The sequence below is a fragment of the Hyposmocoma kahamanoa genome, unplaced genomic scaffold (genome assembly GCF_003589595.1).
Source record: "Hyposmocoma kahamanoa isolate Upper Pololo Valley unplaced genomic scaffold, ASM358959v1 62, whole genome shotgun sequence".
NCBI lineage: Eukaryota > Metazoa > Arthropoda > Insecta > Lepidoptera > Cosmopterigidae > Hyposmocoma > Hyposmocoma kahamanoa.
In genome coordinates, this window is record NW_020653850.1 from 698,650 (window position 1) to 712,428 (window position 13,779).

At 38.5% G+C, this 13,779-nt stretch overlaps 1 protein-coding gene across 2 annotated transcripts in view; it reads right to left on the reverse strand.

Annotated features, from left to right (window-relative positions):
* Window positions 1-4,733: 4,733 nt before the first annotated feature.
* The window catches only part of LOC113229517 (regucalcin), a 14,602-nt gene continuing 5,556 nt past the window's right edge, over window positions 4,734-13,779 (reverse strand). For both annotated transcript variants that reach the window (XM_026463141.1, XM_026463140.1), the window contains exons 3-6: window positions 10,402-10,605; window positions 8,297-8,509; window positions 6,945-7,123; window positions 4,734-5,433 (exon numbers count right to left, since the gene is read on the reverse strand). In XM_026463141.1, the coding sequence (XP_026318926.1) occupies window positions 5,275-5,433; window positions 6,945-7,123; window positions 8,297-8,509; window positions 10,402-10,605 (755 nt within the window). In that variant the 3' untranslated portion in view covers window positions 4,734-5,274. The remainder of the gene's footprint in view (window positions 5,434-6,944; window positions 7,124-8,296; window positions 8,510-10,401; window positions 10,606-13,779) is intronic.

The window sequence follows — 13,779 nt, forward strand, 5'->3', positions numbered from 1 at the left end:
GGTAGGACCAATTTGAGAAATGAACTTTTCAAAATTGGTGCTGGTCTGGGTGTTCTGGGAAGTGCCCTAGAGTGAATTATATTGCACTGGCACTTTATGTCACAAATAAAAGTTTAACAATCTCTGACGCACAGAAAGTAGTTATCATTTATTATTTTCTTATTAATATTGTACACATTGCGAATGTTGTTTGAATTAAAATTAAATGAATAAATAAATAGTAAATAAAATTTCTAGTTTAAATTTCAAGATTTTACTTTTTAATTTTATACGAGAAACCCTTTGTTACCCGTGGAACTACCTCCAGAACTACTAGTAGTTACACGACTACATTTTATATAGCTATACATTTTATCAGAAGACTCCATTTCTATTTCTCGTAATAAAATTAAAAAACGAATTTTTATTTTAGGCAAATAATGCGAAAGATAATAAATAAAGTATAATTCTGTAACAAATTAAAGATAACAAAATGGTTACCAAATTATCTTAATTAATTATGAAATAATCATTCATTCTATTACGTTGTTTTCCCTAAATCCGAAAAATATCTTGGAGACAATTTTAAATAGAAGGTAGGGTAGTTTGAACTCCCTACCGACGTGCCCTGCAAAACTATCTATTTTTACCTAGTCTTCCCTGAGGGATACTTATTCCAAATAACTTTAAGAGCATTTAGGTTTTTGCCAACACTGTGTTTGAACACTGAATATAAATTGTCCTTGTCCATATCCACAACAACTTTTTAAGAGTATCTTTGCTACTTGAGTGTGTAATCTATTTCATAGCAAGCAAGTACGTACTTGTAAATACAATTGCCCTCTTGTAATTTATCTTTTATGTAATACAAAAGATAAGTCAAAAGAAAAAAAGACAAGTTAAAAGAGATTTATACTATTCATTTTAAATTCGTGGTAAATAAATCATTTCAAGAACAGGGGCAAAAGAGCTATGGAACAATCCAAAATTTAAATTTAAATACGAGTGGCCAGGAACCGGAGAAAGGCGATAAAAAGGTGGGATGACGACGTAAGGAGGTCACACCGTCACAAACGTACCCGGCCAACGGCCTTAGGAGGCTCATTATGGATGGATGGTGTGTAACCCTGTATCCCCTGGAAACTTGCACGAGCTAATTTTATTACTTAAATCAAATGTGTTAAATGAATTTTTATTAATTATATCACCTTTACATCAAGATGGTTTTTTATTTTATTCATTCATTGAGTCGTCATTATTTTTTGTTGACATCAATGATTCATTACCGTTGTGGTACATAATTCCACAGTCGGTATGTTAGTCATACGGTGGCGGTTATCTGCGGCTTTTACATGGCAGGGGTGTTTTCGTAATGTTGAACAAGTTTTGTTTGTTATTTTAAACATCTCCAAAACTGAATTCCTTGTTTCTGTAAAACCTTAGCTCCTAAACACAGGGAGACACCACCTGTCAGAGCCCATACGTATGCACCTCATACGGATTTTGCATTAGGTGCGCAGTAGGCCAATGGTCATTGCAAGCAAATTCATATTTAGAAGAATACAAGATATTTATTCGCTTAAAAATGCAGTTAACAATGCAGGACTTGTATGGACTTATTATATTAATTAGATCGTATATTTCAATCAAAACTTGGCATGCGAATATTTCATGCGAATATATACAATACTTATTTCACTTTAGACGTAGCATGCAATAAAGTTAAATTAAAACAGTAGCATAAGCAAACTACGACAATTGGAATTTAACCAGAAAACAAGAAGTAAAAAAAATGTAGCATACAATCATTGATTTACAAATAAATGGACGACGGGTCTAATACAAAAACCACGAAAAAAATGTCCCAAGTCAACCTATTTAAACGTAGTGATATGTAAAGGAATATGAAAAAGCTAAAACGTTGAATTTAAATTGTAATGTGCAGTACTGTCTAATTTTGCTTGTTTCGCTGTCAGTCGAACAAATGAAGGCTAGAGCGTGAATGACGCTCTGTATACGATTTTAACGCCCTATAAGTTCGAACGCTTTTTAGCGCGGACCCAACGTCCATATAATTGTAAGTCAATGCATACAATAGTTAAATTTTACATTTTATGTTATGAAGTAAAAAAAATCATTAATATTGTAATAACACTGAGTAACAAACAAATTATGCAATTTCATTTTAAATTGTCAACAATTTAATTCTTTAGCAGCATCCGGCAATTTATTAAATAATTTGGGTGCTAATACGAACATCGTTCTACCGTAAAATTCAAAATTAAGGCGTTGTTTGGGCCGTATTTCTATTTTATTCCTTGTGTTTCTAGGATATCTAGTTTTGACTATAATCAAAGTTGCTAGATTTTGTTTCACATAAACACAGGCTTCGTAAATATACATCGAAGGTAGGGTTAATATCTTCAGTTTCCTAAAGTAAGGTACACAACTCTCTCGGTGACCCACACCAAACATGGCTCTGACACATTTCTTCTGGGTTTTAAATAGTGGCTTAATATGTGTTGCAGCAGCATTTCCCCAAAGTAATACATATCGCCAACTAGAGGCTACATAAGCGTGATAAGAACAAAGAGCAGTTTTTTGTGATGTTATTTTAGTCAGATTTTTTTAGAACATATACTTTATTTACTAAGTTTAGTATTTAAGTTATTGATATGTTACCAGTTCAGTGACTATTAAGAGTAACGACCAAAAATTTTGTTTCATCAACTTGAGCAACCTTCTGTGCAACGTAATTTATAGTTAAATTTATTGGTCGTGTTTGTGGCACGTAGAATTGCTTATAAGTAGTGTTATCCAAATTTACTACGAGATTATTTCATTGTAACCATTTTATAGCGGCATCTTTTGTTTGGCACCTCTTTTGTTTAGAGATTAGATCAACCACAGACCACATTTTTTGTTCCATACGCCATTTATATGTGTTCATAGAGAAGAGCCGAGAGACGTGAGCCAGGATGCACAAGGTGATTATACATTATGAAACTCCTCAAAGGAGCGTAGTAGCAGTAGAGCTCCTTTCTTGTCCAGGAAAGTTCTGCCATCATACCTATTTGTGCCGCCAGCGGTTATGTGGTATTAATTACTGCGTTCCGGTTTTGGAGGGTAAGGCTCATTACACATGACGCTGCGGGACGGCTTTCTTGTGGAGTCAAAGTTACAAAATGTCGAGCACTGCAAAGCCGACTATTTCATAGAAAGCCAGTGTTTCCCATTGGCTATTCCGTTCGGACCGAGAATGCAAAAGGCAGAACGTCTTTCCGCTCTTATTACTGCCTGTGTCCAAGCGGTTACCAAGCTGATTTGCCTCGCAAATAAATATTTGTATGGGCTAAAATTATTTTTCTCGTGAGTTTGCATTGTGGCCTACACGACACAGGGTTTTCCTAGTGCGGGGCTATGAGTGCGTGCGTTATTTATTTAATTACATAACCATAAAGCTTTTTTGACCGGTTAATGTGACTCCGTGTCGATAAGTGTAGTGGCTCCCTTAAAGTCCCTTTGTTGAAGCCAAGGTTCGTTTAATATATCTCAGCTACACGCCACAAATTCGCATCGTTTGCACGAATTCATGGCCCTAGTATTTTTCTTAAAACCATTATAAAATATTGAAACATGTTTAAAATTGTATGATCATATATTTTAAAATTAGTAAATATTCATATATGATTAACTTTTTGTATAAAACGTGTAAGTTATTTATATAAACACCTAAGTCAAATAAAAAATAAAACATTCTTCTTCGCGTGTCGACATTGACGTTTATATTTGTGAGGCCCGCAGTACTCTTGCCGGTCCCTAACTATCATAAAATGTAGATATTTAATACAATAGAAATAACTTATAAAACCGTAACCAAGTTTTAGAATATTAAAATTGTCAAATGATTTCAGCTACACATCATTAGGGTAAGTTCCGATAAGTCGAATACGTTAACTAACCTTTTAAAAGAGAATTTTGAGCTCTATCTTATGCTATTTAAAACGGATATTTGGCCGAATTAGGGGACCACTCGCGATTTTCATTACTACGCCATTTTCATCAACTGGTGCCACTTGTCACTTGGCCGCATTTGAGTTAATGGACGGCAGTACTCTGCGACTGACACTGCATTATTACTGGTGTTCTACAGCTCCTTGTGTGTGCAGGCACGATAAAAGATGTGCCACATTCTGAGGAGAGACACCACAAATACATGGGCTCTCAGAGCTATAATTCCACCTGTGGATGCTCTCCTTGCTTCGGTCGACTTGGGTTCGCTGTCTATTTAAAGAATTCCAAGTGCGCCAAGGTCGATTATGCCCGGGAGGGAGGTGCTTTGACAACGGAATGAGTGATGCCGTGAGATATCTCTACTTCCAGAGATATATATAAGGATTTGGTTACTTTCCCCATCCAGAGGGAATACGTCTTTAATGAATCTATGCTGACTCTTTAGCCTCTGGATTACCGGCACGTGATAGTGTAAGGGGTGTCGCGGTAAAACATAAACAAATTCTGATTGTTTTTTATTAGTTGTTTATTTTGTACAAATAATTTTCTATATAGATACATAAAGGGATTTTTGCCTGTTTGTCATTTTATTTAATCACAACTCACGTAATGTTCAAAACACTGCTTCGTTTAATTATAAGCACGTACAATTCATTCTTACAACTAAGCCATAGCCGAATAGAAATAATATAAAATGGTTGTAATAAAATTGTAACATTTTACTAATTATAAAACTTAGAAACGGCGTAATCAGATGATGCGACTTTCATGCCATGTAATAAGGCCTACTGAATACTGTAATGTTAAACAACGACTACTACATCTACTTATTTATACGTATATATGAAAGGGCTTATTTACGCAACTCCTTTTAATGATATAAAGGTACAAGGCTAAATTCGGCCTGTCATCCAAGATGGTTAGGCTCATGGGCAGATGGAGAGACTGACAGCAGTACCGAGCTATAGGAGAGGTCAATGTCCAACGGTGGACTAGCCTGTGTGGTGCCAGTCATAGCTTGACCACCTTAGTAAAGGCTGACGAGATAACTTGGTTCAGAGGTAAAATAAAATTACATTTGGTAACGTCATTTTTAACGCTAGTTCACTATGCTGATCTCCATGAGAAGAATGAGCAAGAAACTCTAGGGATTGCTCATTTCAAATAAACTTAAAAGCTATAGAATACATTTTGAATCATATTTGTGTGAAATTAATATTTTGGTTCAAACTACTAGCGCCATCAATTCAAATTACTCTTCAGCCTTTGGAATATAAATATTTAAAGTTTAAAATTGACATTAGGGTGTCCCTTGACCCCTAATCCGGTGACCATGAAGGTGGCTCCGCAGGGTGGCTTCTGCTCGCCGTCAATGTTCAAGCTAGCCGTCGTCACGAACAGAATGTCATAGTTCGGCCCGCCGAACGTCGCTGAGGTTACCTGGAATTGTTTTAATACTTCAATGTGGTCCAGAAAGAACGTAAGTGGGTCATGGTCTGAAATCAACTGTGCCATTTTTTATTTTTTGAGAAAATTAGAATGATTTTCAGTCAGCCAATCATCGAGTATTTAAGCGGAAATCTTAGATTATGGAAACCAATTCCATCCTCTGAGGCAGAAATAGAGACGAAATGTCATTTCATTTGTTTGAAAACTATTCTGCCATATCATTACTGTGACAACTGCGCTCCGATTGGCCAGCCCGAGTTCGAAACAATTGACGGGTGTCGTCAATGGGTGTCGTCGATTGTTTCACTTCAACTCGACCAGTTACTATAACGGACAAAAATTGCAAAATTACATATTTAATACTTAGAATAATAACGCATAGAAAGATAGTTTCATATCAAACGAACTGTCACAAGTGAGGCAAAAATCAAATTCATGTAGGCTAGTTTTAGTAGTAGGTTAATTTTCGGTTTTAGCCATTGACTTTATTAAGTCAATGGTTTTAGTGAATATTTATATAAAAATACAAGTTGAAACGCGTTACTTCCTTGTGGAATGTGATGTTAGTATCTATTTTATGTTTGTCTGACGTATTTTTACACTCATTTACCGCACATTTCGTCATTTTTAGCTAAAATTCTTGATCTGTTCGCGGTGCAAGTTGACCTTGAGCACCCAAGGCCCGCCCGCTCGTGTAGGCCCTTTTGGCGCGCTTCAATTTGCCTCACTTAGCGTGTGCGGACTAGGTTTCTATGCGTTATTATTCTAAGATTTAATATTTAAGTACCGATGAAGATTGATTCCGTTTGTTTTATAATTAGATGTTTTGCTGTTTTTCCCCACACCACCGAATGGAACAGCACGCCATTGTTAGAGATATTATCATTATTACAATAACTACAGAATATTTTTGGAATATATGTAGACGTACACACAGGTCACTTATTGGTGCTGCCTATATTTCAGTGCAAACGAGATTTGATATTTATAAGTGATGTATCACTCATGAGTAACCAGGAATGTATGTCCCTTATTTCGTCTCTATTTCTGGTTATATACTCGATGGTGCCAGTAAAACACTCTTCTATGTTTGGATCGACTAAATCCACTACGTTTTTGCGACACGGACCGACTAGATCACAACTTTGTTTAGTACAATCAGATTTCAGCCAAGTGATGTGGTTTTCAAGATTGAAGAATCGTGCTGCCATAATAAGCTTATATCAGCGTGAAGAGTGAAACATACATGTAACTTCAAAATGGCGGATCAATTAAACCTACTTTTTTGGTTTACCTAACTAATTACAAAATTCGATTGTGGTAACGGTAGCTTTGTCCGTCGTACTGTCTATGAGATGACTGCTAGAGGAAAAGAATCGGAAATACGAGTGTATAGTCCCTTTTAAGGACCTGTTACAATGCTGTGGTTCATTATTGCTCTATCACAATGCGAAGACCACGAGGTTTTCTGCACCTAGACAAATAAATAAAGGCAATCAAACCTGTTTAGCCGGAATGGGCACTTTCTGCAGCAGCGTGTCGGTGCGAGGATCGATGTGGAGAATGCATGAGCCGTTGAAGACAGCCACCCAAAGATTGCCGTCTGTATCGATGGTGGTGCCATCCGGAACGCCCTCTGTGATGCCGTGCTTCTTGAAGTCGAAGAAGTACTTCAACTTGGCTGCAATAACAAACGAATAGACCCCGTCTAACAACCGTTCCTTTAAAACCTAACTGAAAATCAGTGCAGGTAACGCGTAGCGTTTTCCAGTAAATACTAAGTTAGTGACACCTTTGTTATCGCAGCTGGCAGCACACAAACTAAATTTATATATATAATTCTTTACACTTAAGCGTGAAAGTGTTAAGCGTGAGTCGGGACCGTTGCGGCGGGTGTAATTCCGTGTATTTATATGAACGACAACATACCGAGCGCGAACGCGAGACGTGCATACGCGAAATTATAACTTTTTTTATGAAAAAAAAAACTGACGTTACAAAAGTTTGTGGAATGACATCTATTTACCAAGGTTTATTGAAATCGGTTACCGGAAAGTGCGCGACATCGGATTCATTCCCTAGTTTACCACCCTTAGAGGTAGAATATTTTCTTCAAATTTAAGTGGAACCAATACTGAGGTACCCTCTTTCCAACAAAAAATAATACCGAAAGAATAAGAACGCGTAACATTCACACAAAAAAAATTACAGTCGGTTCAAAATAGTTTAATTTCCTGTGTATAACAATCGCAAAAATTTTTTTTATCAAACCTTTCAATTGTGATAAAATCGTGATCATGAGACAGGTCCCGTGGTAAAGGGCCCGAAACGTTGGTTTATTTGAAAAACAAACATGCGGGATTTAGATGCCAAAAATTTGCTCCACCTCCAATATAAATTTAAACTTTTTATAACTTAAATTTTAATATGAATATTCGAAAACATACCGACACCTTTCTTAGTTTGTACTGTAAAGTGCAGACTTTAACTTGAGCAATAGTTATTTAAAAACACCATAGACTGTAATCCCTAAAAGTAAAACCTAAAAAAGCCAAACGGATCACTCATGGCTTTCTGCCGTCTAAATAGGCAAGCAGAATTTGTTGAATAAACTACTGCATGAAGTTTTGTGCTTATAACCAGCTCGTTAAAGGTCGTATTCTAGAACTCTACTCAATGCTCAAGTCAGGACTTGAGTATGGTTTAAAGCACTCGAAATCATACTCAAGTCCCTGCCATTAGGGTCGTATTTCCAGTGCTTGAAATCATACTCAAGTCTGCTCAAATCCTGACTTGAGCATTGAGTACAGTTCTGGAATACGACCCTAAGAATGAAATAAAGAGGTATACTCACAGATGTTCCCAGTTTCCACATCATAATCGTATCTCCTAATACAATGTTCAAGCGAGTCTGAATAATAAAAGGCCTTTTCCTTCAAGTCCCACGCGAGGCCGTTCGATATGCTGATCTTGTCTGCCACTTGCGTGATCTTGGTGCCGTCCAGGCGATACAACGCGCCTTGCTCGTGGAGGACGTCGCCGCGGGGGTCCTCGTGGCCCATTGTGCCTGATGATGAATGTAGGTGATCAATGGCGATCTCCGTGGTCGATTGGCTAGCGCACCGGTTTTCATGGTGTCGCTTTCTCCGAGGTCCCGGGTTCGATCTAACTTTTCTATATTGTTTCGGATCTTTTTTTTTTTTATACATGACAGGCAAGTGACTTCACTCCACCTGATTTTATGGGGAAAGTGGTATCCAAACGCGAAGGAACCTAGTGCAGCGATGGAACCCTCACTGCACTAGCCACCTCCACCCTGCCTGCCTACAATATGCCTGGTGGATATTGTAAATATAAATCTGGTGGATAAGTCTGTGCAAACGTGCTAATATGAGGTCAGGACCTATCAGGACTGAGAAGATAACAGTAGAGCTCCTTATGAAACAGTATTTCAGAAACAGAATTACTGCCACCTTAGTATTTCTGCCGCCAAGCAGTAATGTGAGTTTTGAAGGGTAGTGGTGATGGAGAAATTACAGGCACATGGGACTTGTATACTTGGTATTATAAAAAGAAAAAAGGTCCCCGTGCTTGCATAGGTTATAGTGACCTTCTCGTACACCCTAAGAGTGATTACACACAGAGACTTTTAGCGGCACTTGCGATTTATAGGCGATTGCATCGATACAAACGCGCGGTTGCATCGCTGCTGATTGATTGCTGGTCTCTTACCGCCCACAAGGGGGCGTTATCGCCCACTTTGGGAAAGGCCGATCTAGATGAAACCTGCACCTGAAGGAAGGTTCACAACCCATGGAAAACGTGTGAAGTCCTCAACCCGTATTGAGCCAGCATTATGGACTAAGTTCTAAACACTCTTCTTAGAGGAAATACGTGCTGAGCAATGGAACGTAGAATGGGTTGACTAACATCATCAACAACAGACAGACAACTCTTTTATGAAGTTTAGAATTCGTGTCTTCTTCCGCTTCCGCCTTTCGCACATGGTAACATTTGAATCCATAACATGGTTGACGTATGTATGTGCGTAGAAGTCAATCTTCTTTCACACTTTTACTAATCAATCTGAAATAAATATTGCAAAGCATGGACTTACAAATAAATGGACAACGGGTCTAATGCAAAAACCACGAAAAAAATGTCCCAAGTCAACCTATTCGAAATTTAAATTGTAATGTCATCGCAGTATCGCGCTGTCAGTAGAACAAATGAAGACTAAAGCGGAGTGTCGCGCTCTATATGTATACGATTTTAGCGCCTTACAAGTGCGGACACTTTTTAGCGCGGACCCGACGTCCATATAATTGTAAGTCAATGACTGCAAAGTTATTTTTTTATTCGACTAAAGAACTTGAATCCAAGGTTAAGAAATAAATTTTTAAAACATCATCAGACGGAACTCTATTCAAAAATATGATTTTCGAAATTCGAAATTTATATTTTTGAGAACTGACAAAATATATTTAAAAATCGAAAAAAATCGATAGTTAGAAAAAACAATTCGTATGAAATTAAACTACTGTATTTTTCATATCAAGTAGAATTTATGCCATATTTATATTTATTTATATTATATTTATGGGCAAATGGCATATTTGGCCGGTGATAGATCTTAGGATAGATACATAATTTTTTAAACTTAGAATTTTGGCCGCTTTATGCTTTTTGCATTACCTTACGAATGAGATAACTCTAACTGAATCATGATTGTGACGATTTATTTGAGTTACATTTAAATTGTAACACCGTAACATTGGCAAATAAGAAACTATTCTATTCTACTTTCATATTACCATAACCAACTTATATAGAAATATGTAGCGCTGCTGGCCACGCTTCCCTTTGAAGGTGAAATGGTAATTTACGTAGTCAGTGGAAAATTCCACAAAATCACAAACGATATAACCATGTACCTATGCCTGAAAAAGAAAACCGTACCGGCAAACAATCTGCCTCGCGGATCAGCCTTTCCATCGTTGATCCGATTCTTAGTGCCTTTTTCAACTTCCCCGATCTCCTTGACCACTGTGGCTGGGCTGCCGTCTGCACCATCCCACTTTACAACCAGGAACTTGCGCTCTACCCCCACCACAAACTCGTCAGACTTGCCTTCCACTGGAACCATGAAGCCTACGCGACCGTCTGAAAATAACATTTACAAAAAAAACATAATTACAACCAACGTGCATAAGTGGCTATTCAAGGAGTTTGTCAATTGACTTCAAAGTCGAGTGTTTTTTGCTTAGAGCATGGAATAAAGTAACGTTTTTGGCGCTGACGGCAATCCGTGTTTCATTGACAGTGTTGTCATTTATTTAATGAGTATTGGCTACAGAACCATCAGCTTAAAATAGTAACAAATAATCATTGACATGCAAATAATGAAGAAACTCAAAACGTATCTGAAATTAAGAATTAATTCGGGTCAAAATTGTAACTACAAAAACCCGCCATTTTTTTCATCACAAGTATCATTGACCACAAGTGTTGTTAGTGATCAATATAAAGTTGCTCAGTTGATTTCTATATGTTTTATTTTGTCATATAGCGCAATTTGTAAGGCGGCAGAGTGGTGGGAATCAACATTCGTAACATACACATATTTTAACATATTAAAATTTAAAAGCGACAACATTGTTTATAAATAAATAAATTCTTTATTGCACAAAGAAGAGACACTTACAACACATGTTACAATGGACATATACAAAGGTGAACTTATCTCTAGAAGATACCTCCTACCTACGGGATATTGTACAATAGATGTATGAAAATTTAAATGTGAATATGTAAAATATAAATGATGATAATATACATACGACAGACACACACACATTGTTACATTGGAAATGAAACTATTTTTGCGGAACTAAATCGCGTATTTTGTTTTCTCAAACAACCCAACGTTTTGGGCACTTTGCAGGTTCCATGGTCACCGCTCTGCCAACTAAGCTAAAAATCGAGTCTCAGGGGAATGTGCCTTACGAATGAGCAGCCACATAACTTTCTACGTTAATTCTGATTATAGCGACCCTCAGTACCGACCCTTAAGGTATTACGAGAAGGGCGCTATAACCAGTGCGTGCACAGGAACCTTCTAAGTTCAGGTTCTGACCCCAGATCAGCCAGTCTACAGGGTTGTCACTGAATTCATCCGGTTCTGAAGGGGATAGTGCCTCGGGGGAGCCGCCCCGGATGCACGTAGAGTAGGTACCCTTCCTATTTTCCAGATGCGTAGCTGTAGGCATATTTCCCGTTGCGCATTGCACAACTAACGGTTGCCACCGCTAAGCCGTTGAATCTAAAGTCCACTACAAATCCCTTCATTGGTGGCGGACCTGTAAGGGACGCTCACTTCCCGACGCTGACAAACGGCATCTCTGCAGTTCCCAATAACCTAAGCGGCTGGAAAGGCAGAAGCATATTCAGCTCCACTCCGAGCTATTGCCCGAGATGCCAGCGGAGGTGGCAGTGTCCTGCGACCATGTCCGGACGTAGCTTCCGACTTAAAGGGCCAGTCAGGTGCCCCGCGCGTCTCCTCGCCTCAGGCCCTACTAAGGTGCGCTAGTTGCGCATGAGACAGACGCTCCGGCCATTTAACCACAAACCCCAACGAGTACATACGCAAGTCCGGGTCCATCAGAGACGCCTCGGACGCGCGCTATACCTACCCTGGTCTTGCCGGCGAGCCCGTAGTCTCTCCGAAATACCCTATCTCTCGGGTCGGTAGATAGGGCTTACGAATGAGCAGTAAGAGTTTAATCAATATGACGGTTTCAAGTGTAATTTGCTTAGGTACCTGGATAAAGGTGATTTGACTTTCGAGTTTCCAGACCTTACGTAGAGTGAGTGAGTGAGTTTGTTATAGATCTTTTGTATTGGGTTTTTTCGAATTTTATCCCAGAAAGTAACACCTGTGACAAACTAGTGGTACAATGTAGTAGTAAAAGATCATGTTAATCAATAAAAATCGATGATAACAATTACTTTTCTAGACATTTTGTAACGACGCGTGTTTGCTGCCGTAGAAGCTATCTAACCGTTTGACAAAGCGTACTTTTTTGAATATCTGGAACACGGTACCCACAGAATTACAATATCTTTTCGGTAACTAAACTACTTTTTAAGTAACCGCGTGACGTCAAATAATGACCTCCATATCTATAAATTACATCCTTAACAATGGCTGTACTCATTCCGCGACAGTGGGGTATTATACTTCAATAAAGTAGTGTATTTTTATTGACAAACATTGTACTTTTTAATTATTACATACATATTGGACATGATTAATTTACAATGTGCAATTTTACTGTTTGTTGTATCACACGTGTATAACGGGTGACCCCGCATTACTATACTGGTGACTTTTTAGTCACCATCCAAATTTTAATATTATGTTGGTGAAAAAATAAAATACGCTATTATTAATTGATATAAAGATCGAAAAATTCTTCCGATCTCACCGGATTCGAACCAGCGTCTGTTGCCACACCGGGGCTACCGCTCTTACCGACTGTGCTACGGACCGAGTCAGCAACTCTTACGAAAGTCTCTGTGTTTGTTGCAGATCTTTAACTGCCTCCGTGGCCGAACGGCTACCATGCCAGACTGCCACGCAGAGGTCCCAGGTTCGATTCCCGGGCCGAGAGAAATAGTTGTATGGCCTACAATTATTTCTCTCGTGAGTTTGGGTGTAATTTGTGGTTGTCTATGTGTGTGTCCATGGCACCCGCGACACAGGGTTTCCCTAGTGCGGGGCTATGTTGAGTGTGTGCGTTATTTATTTATTTATTTATTTATTTATTATGTTGGGTTTAAAAGGTACCTGGCTGAGTCATGAGATGAGTGAAGAAACTTTTCTCACAGGTGCTACGGGAAACAAGCCGTTTATAACAAGCTAGTGTAGTTTTTCGGAATCCACCAACAGTCGAGCAAAAACCTGCCATTTTACCTTATGAGAGAGTTGTTTCAGACAAGTTCGGAAGAGTCCTATTTTAAGCCCCTGAGGAAGATTTCTCAGTTCCTGAGACCCGTGAAATGTAACATCCCCTTACAGGATGCAGGAGTTTACAAGCTTGACTGGGAGTGCGGTCTTTCTTGTATTGGACAAACGAGCGAAGTATTTGTACCCTCGTCAAAGAACATAATATAGCGAATGTCAAACACCGCCGCGTAAATAAGTCTGTAATCTGCGAGCACGTCTTGGATAAACCTGCACACGCGACTAACCTCAGGTCCTTGCAAAAGAAGTCGGTTACCTACCCATGATGCTGTGAGAGGCCATTGAAATTAAAAAACATCTTAATTTCAACA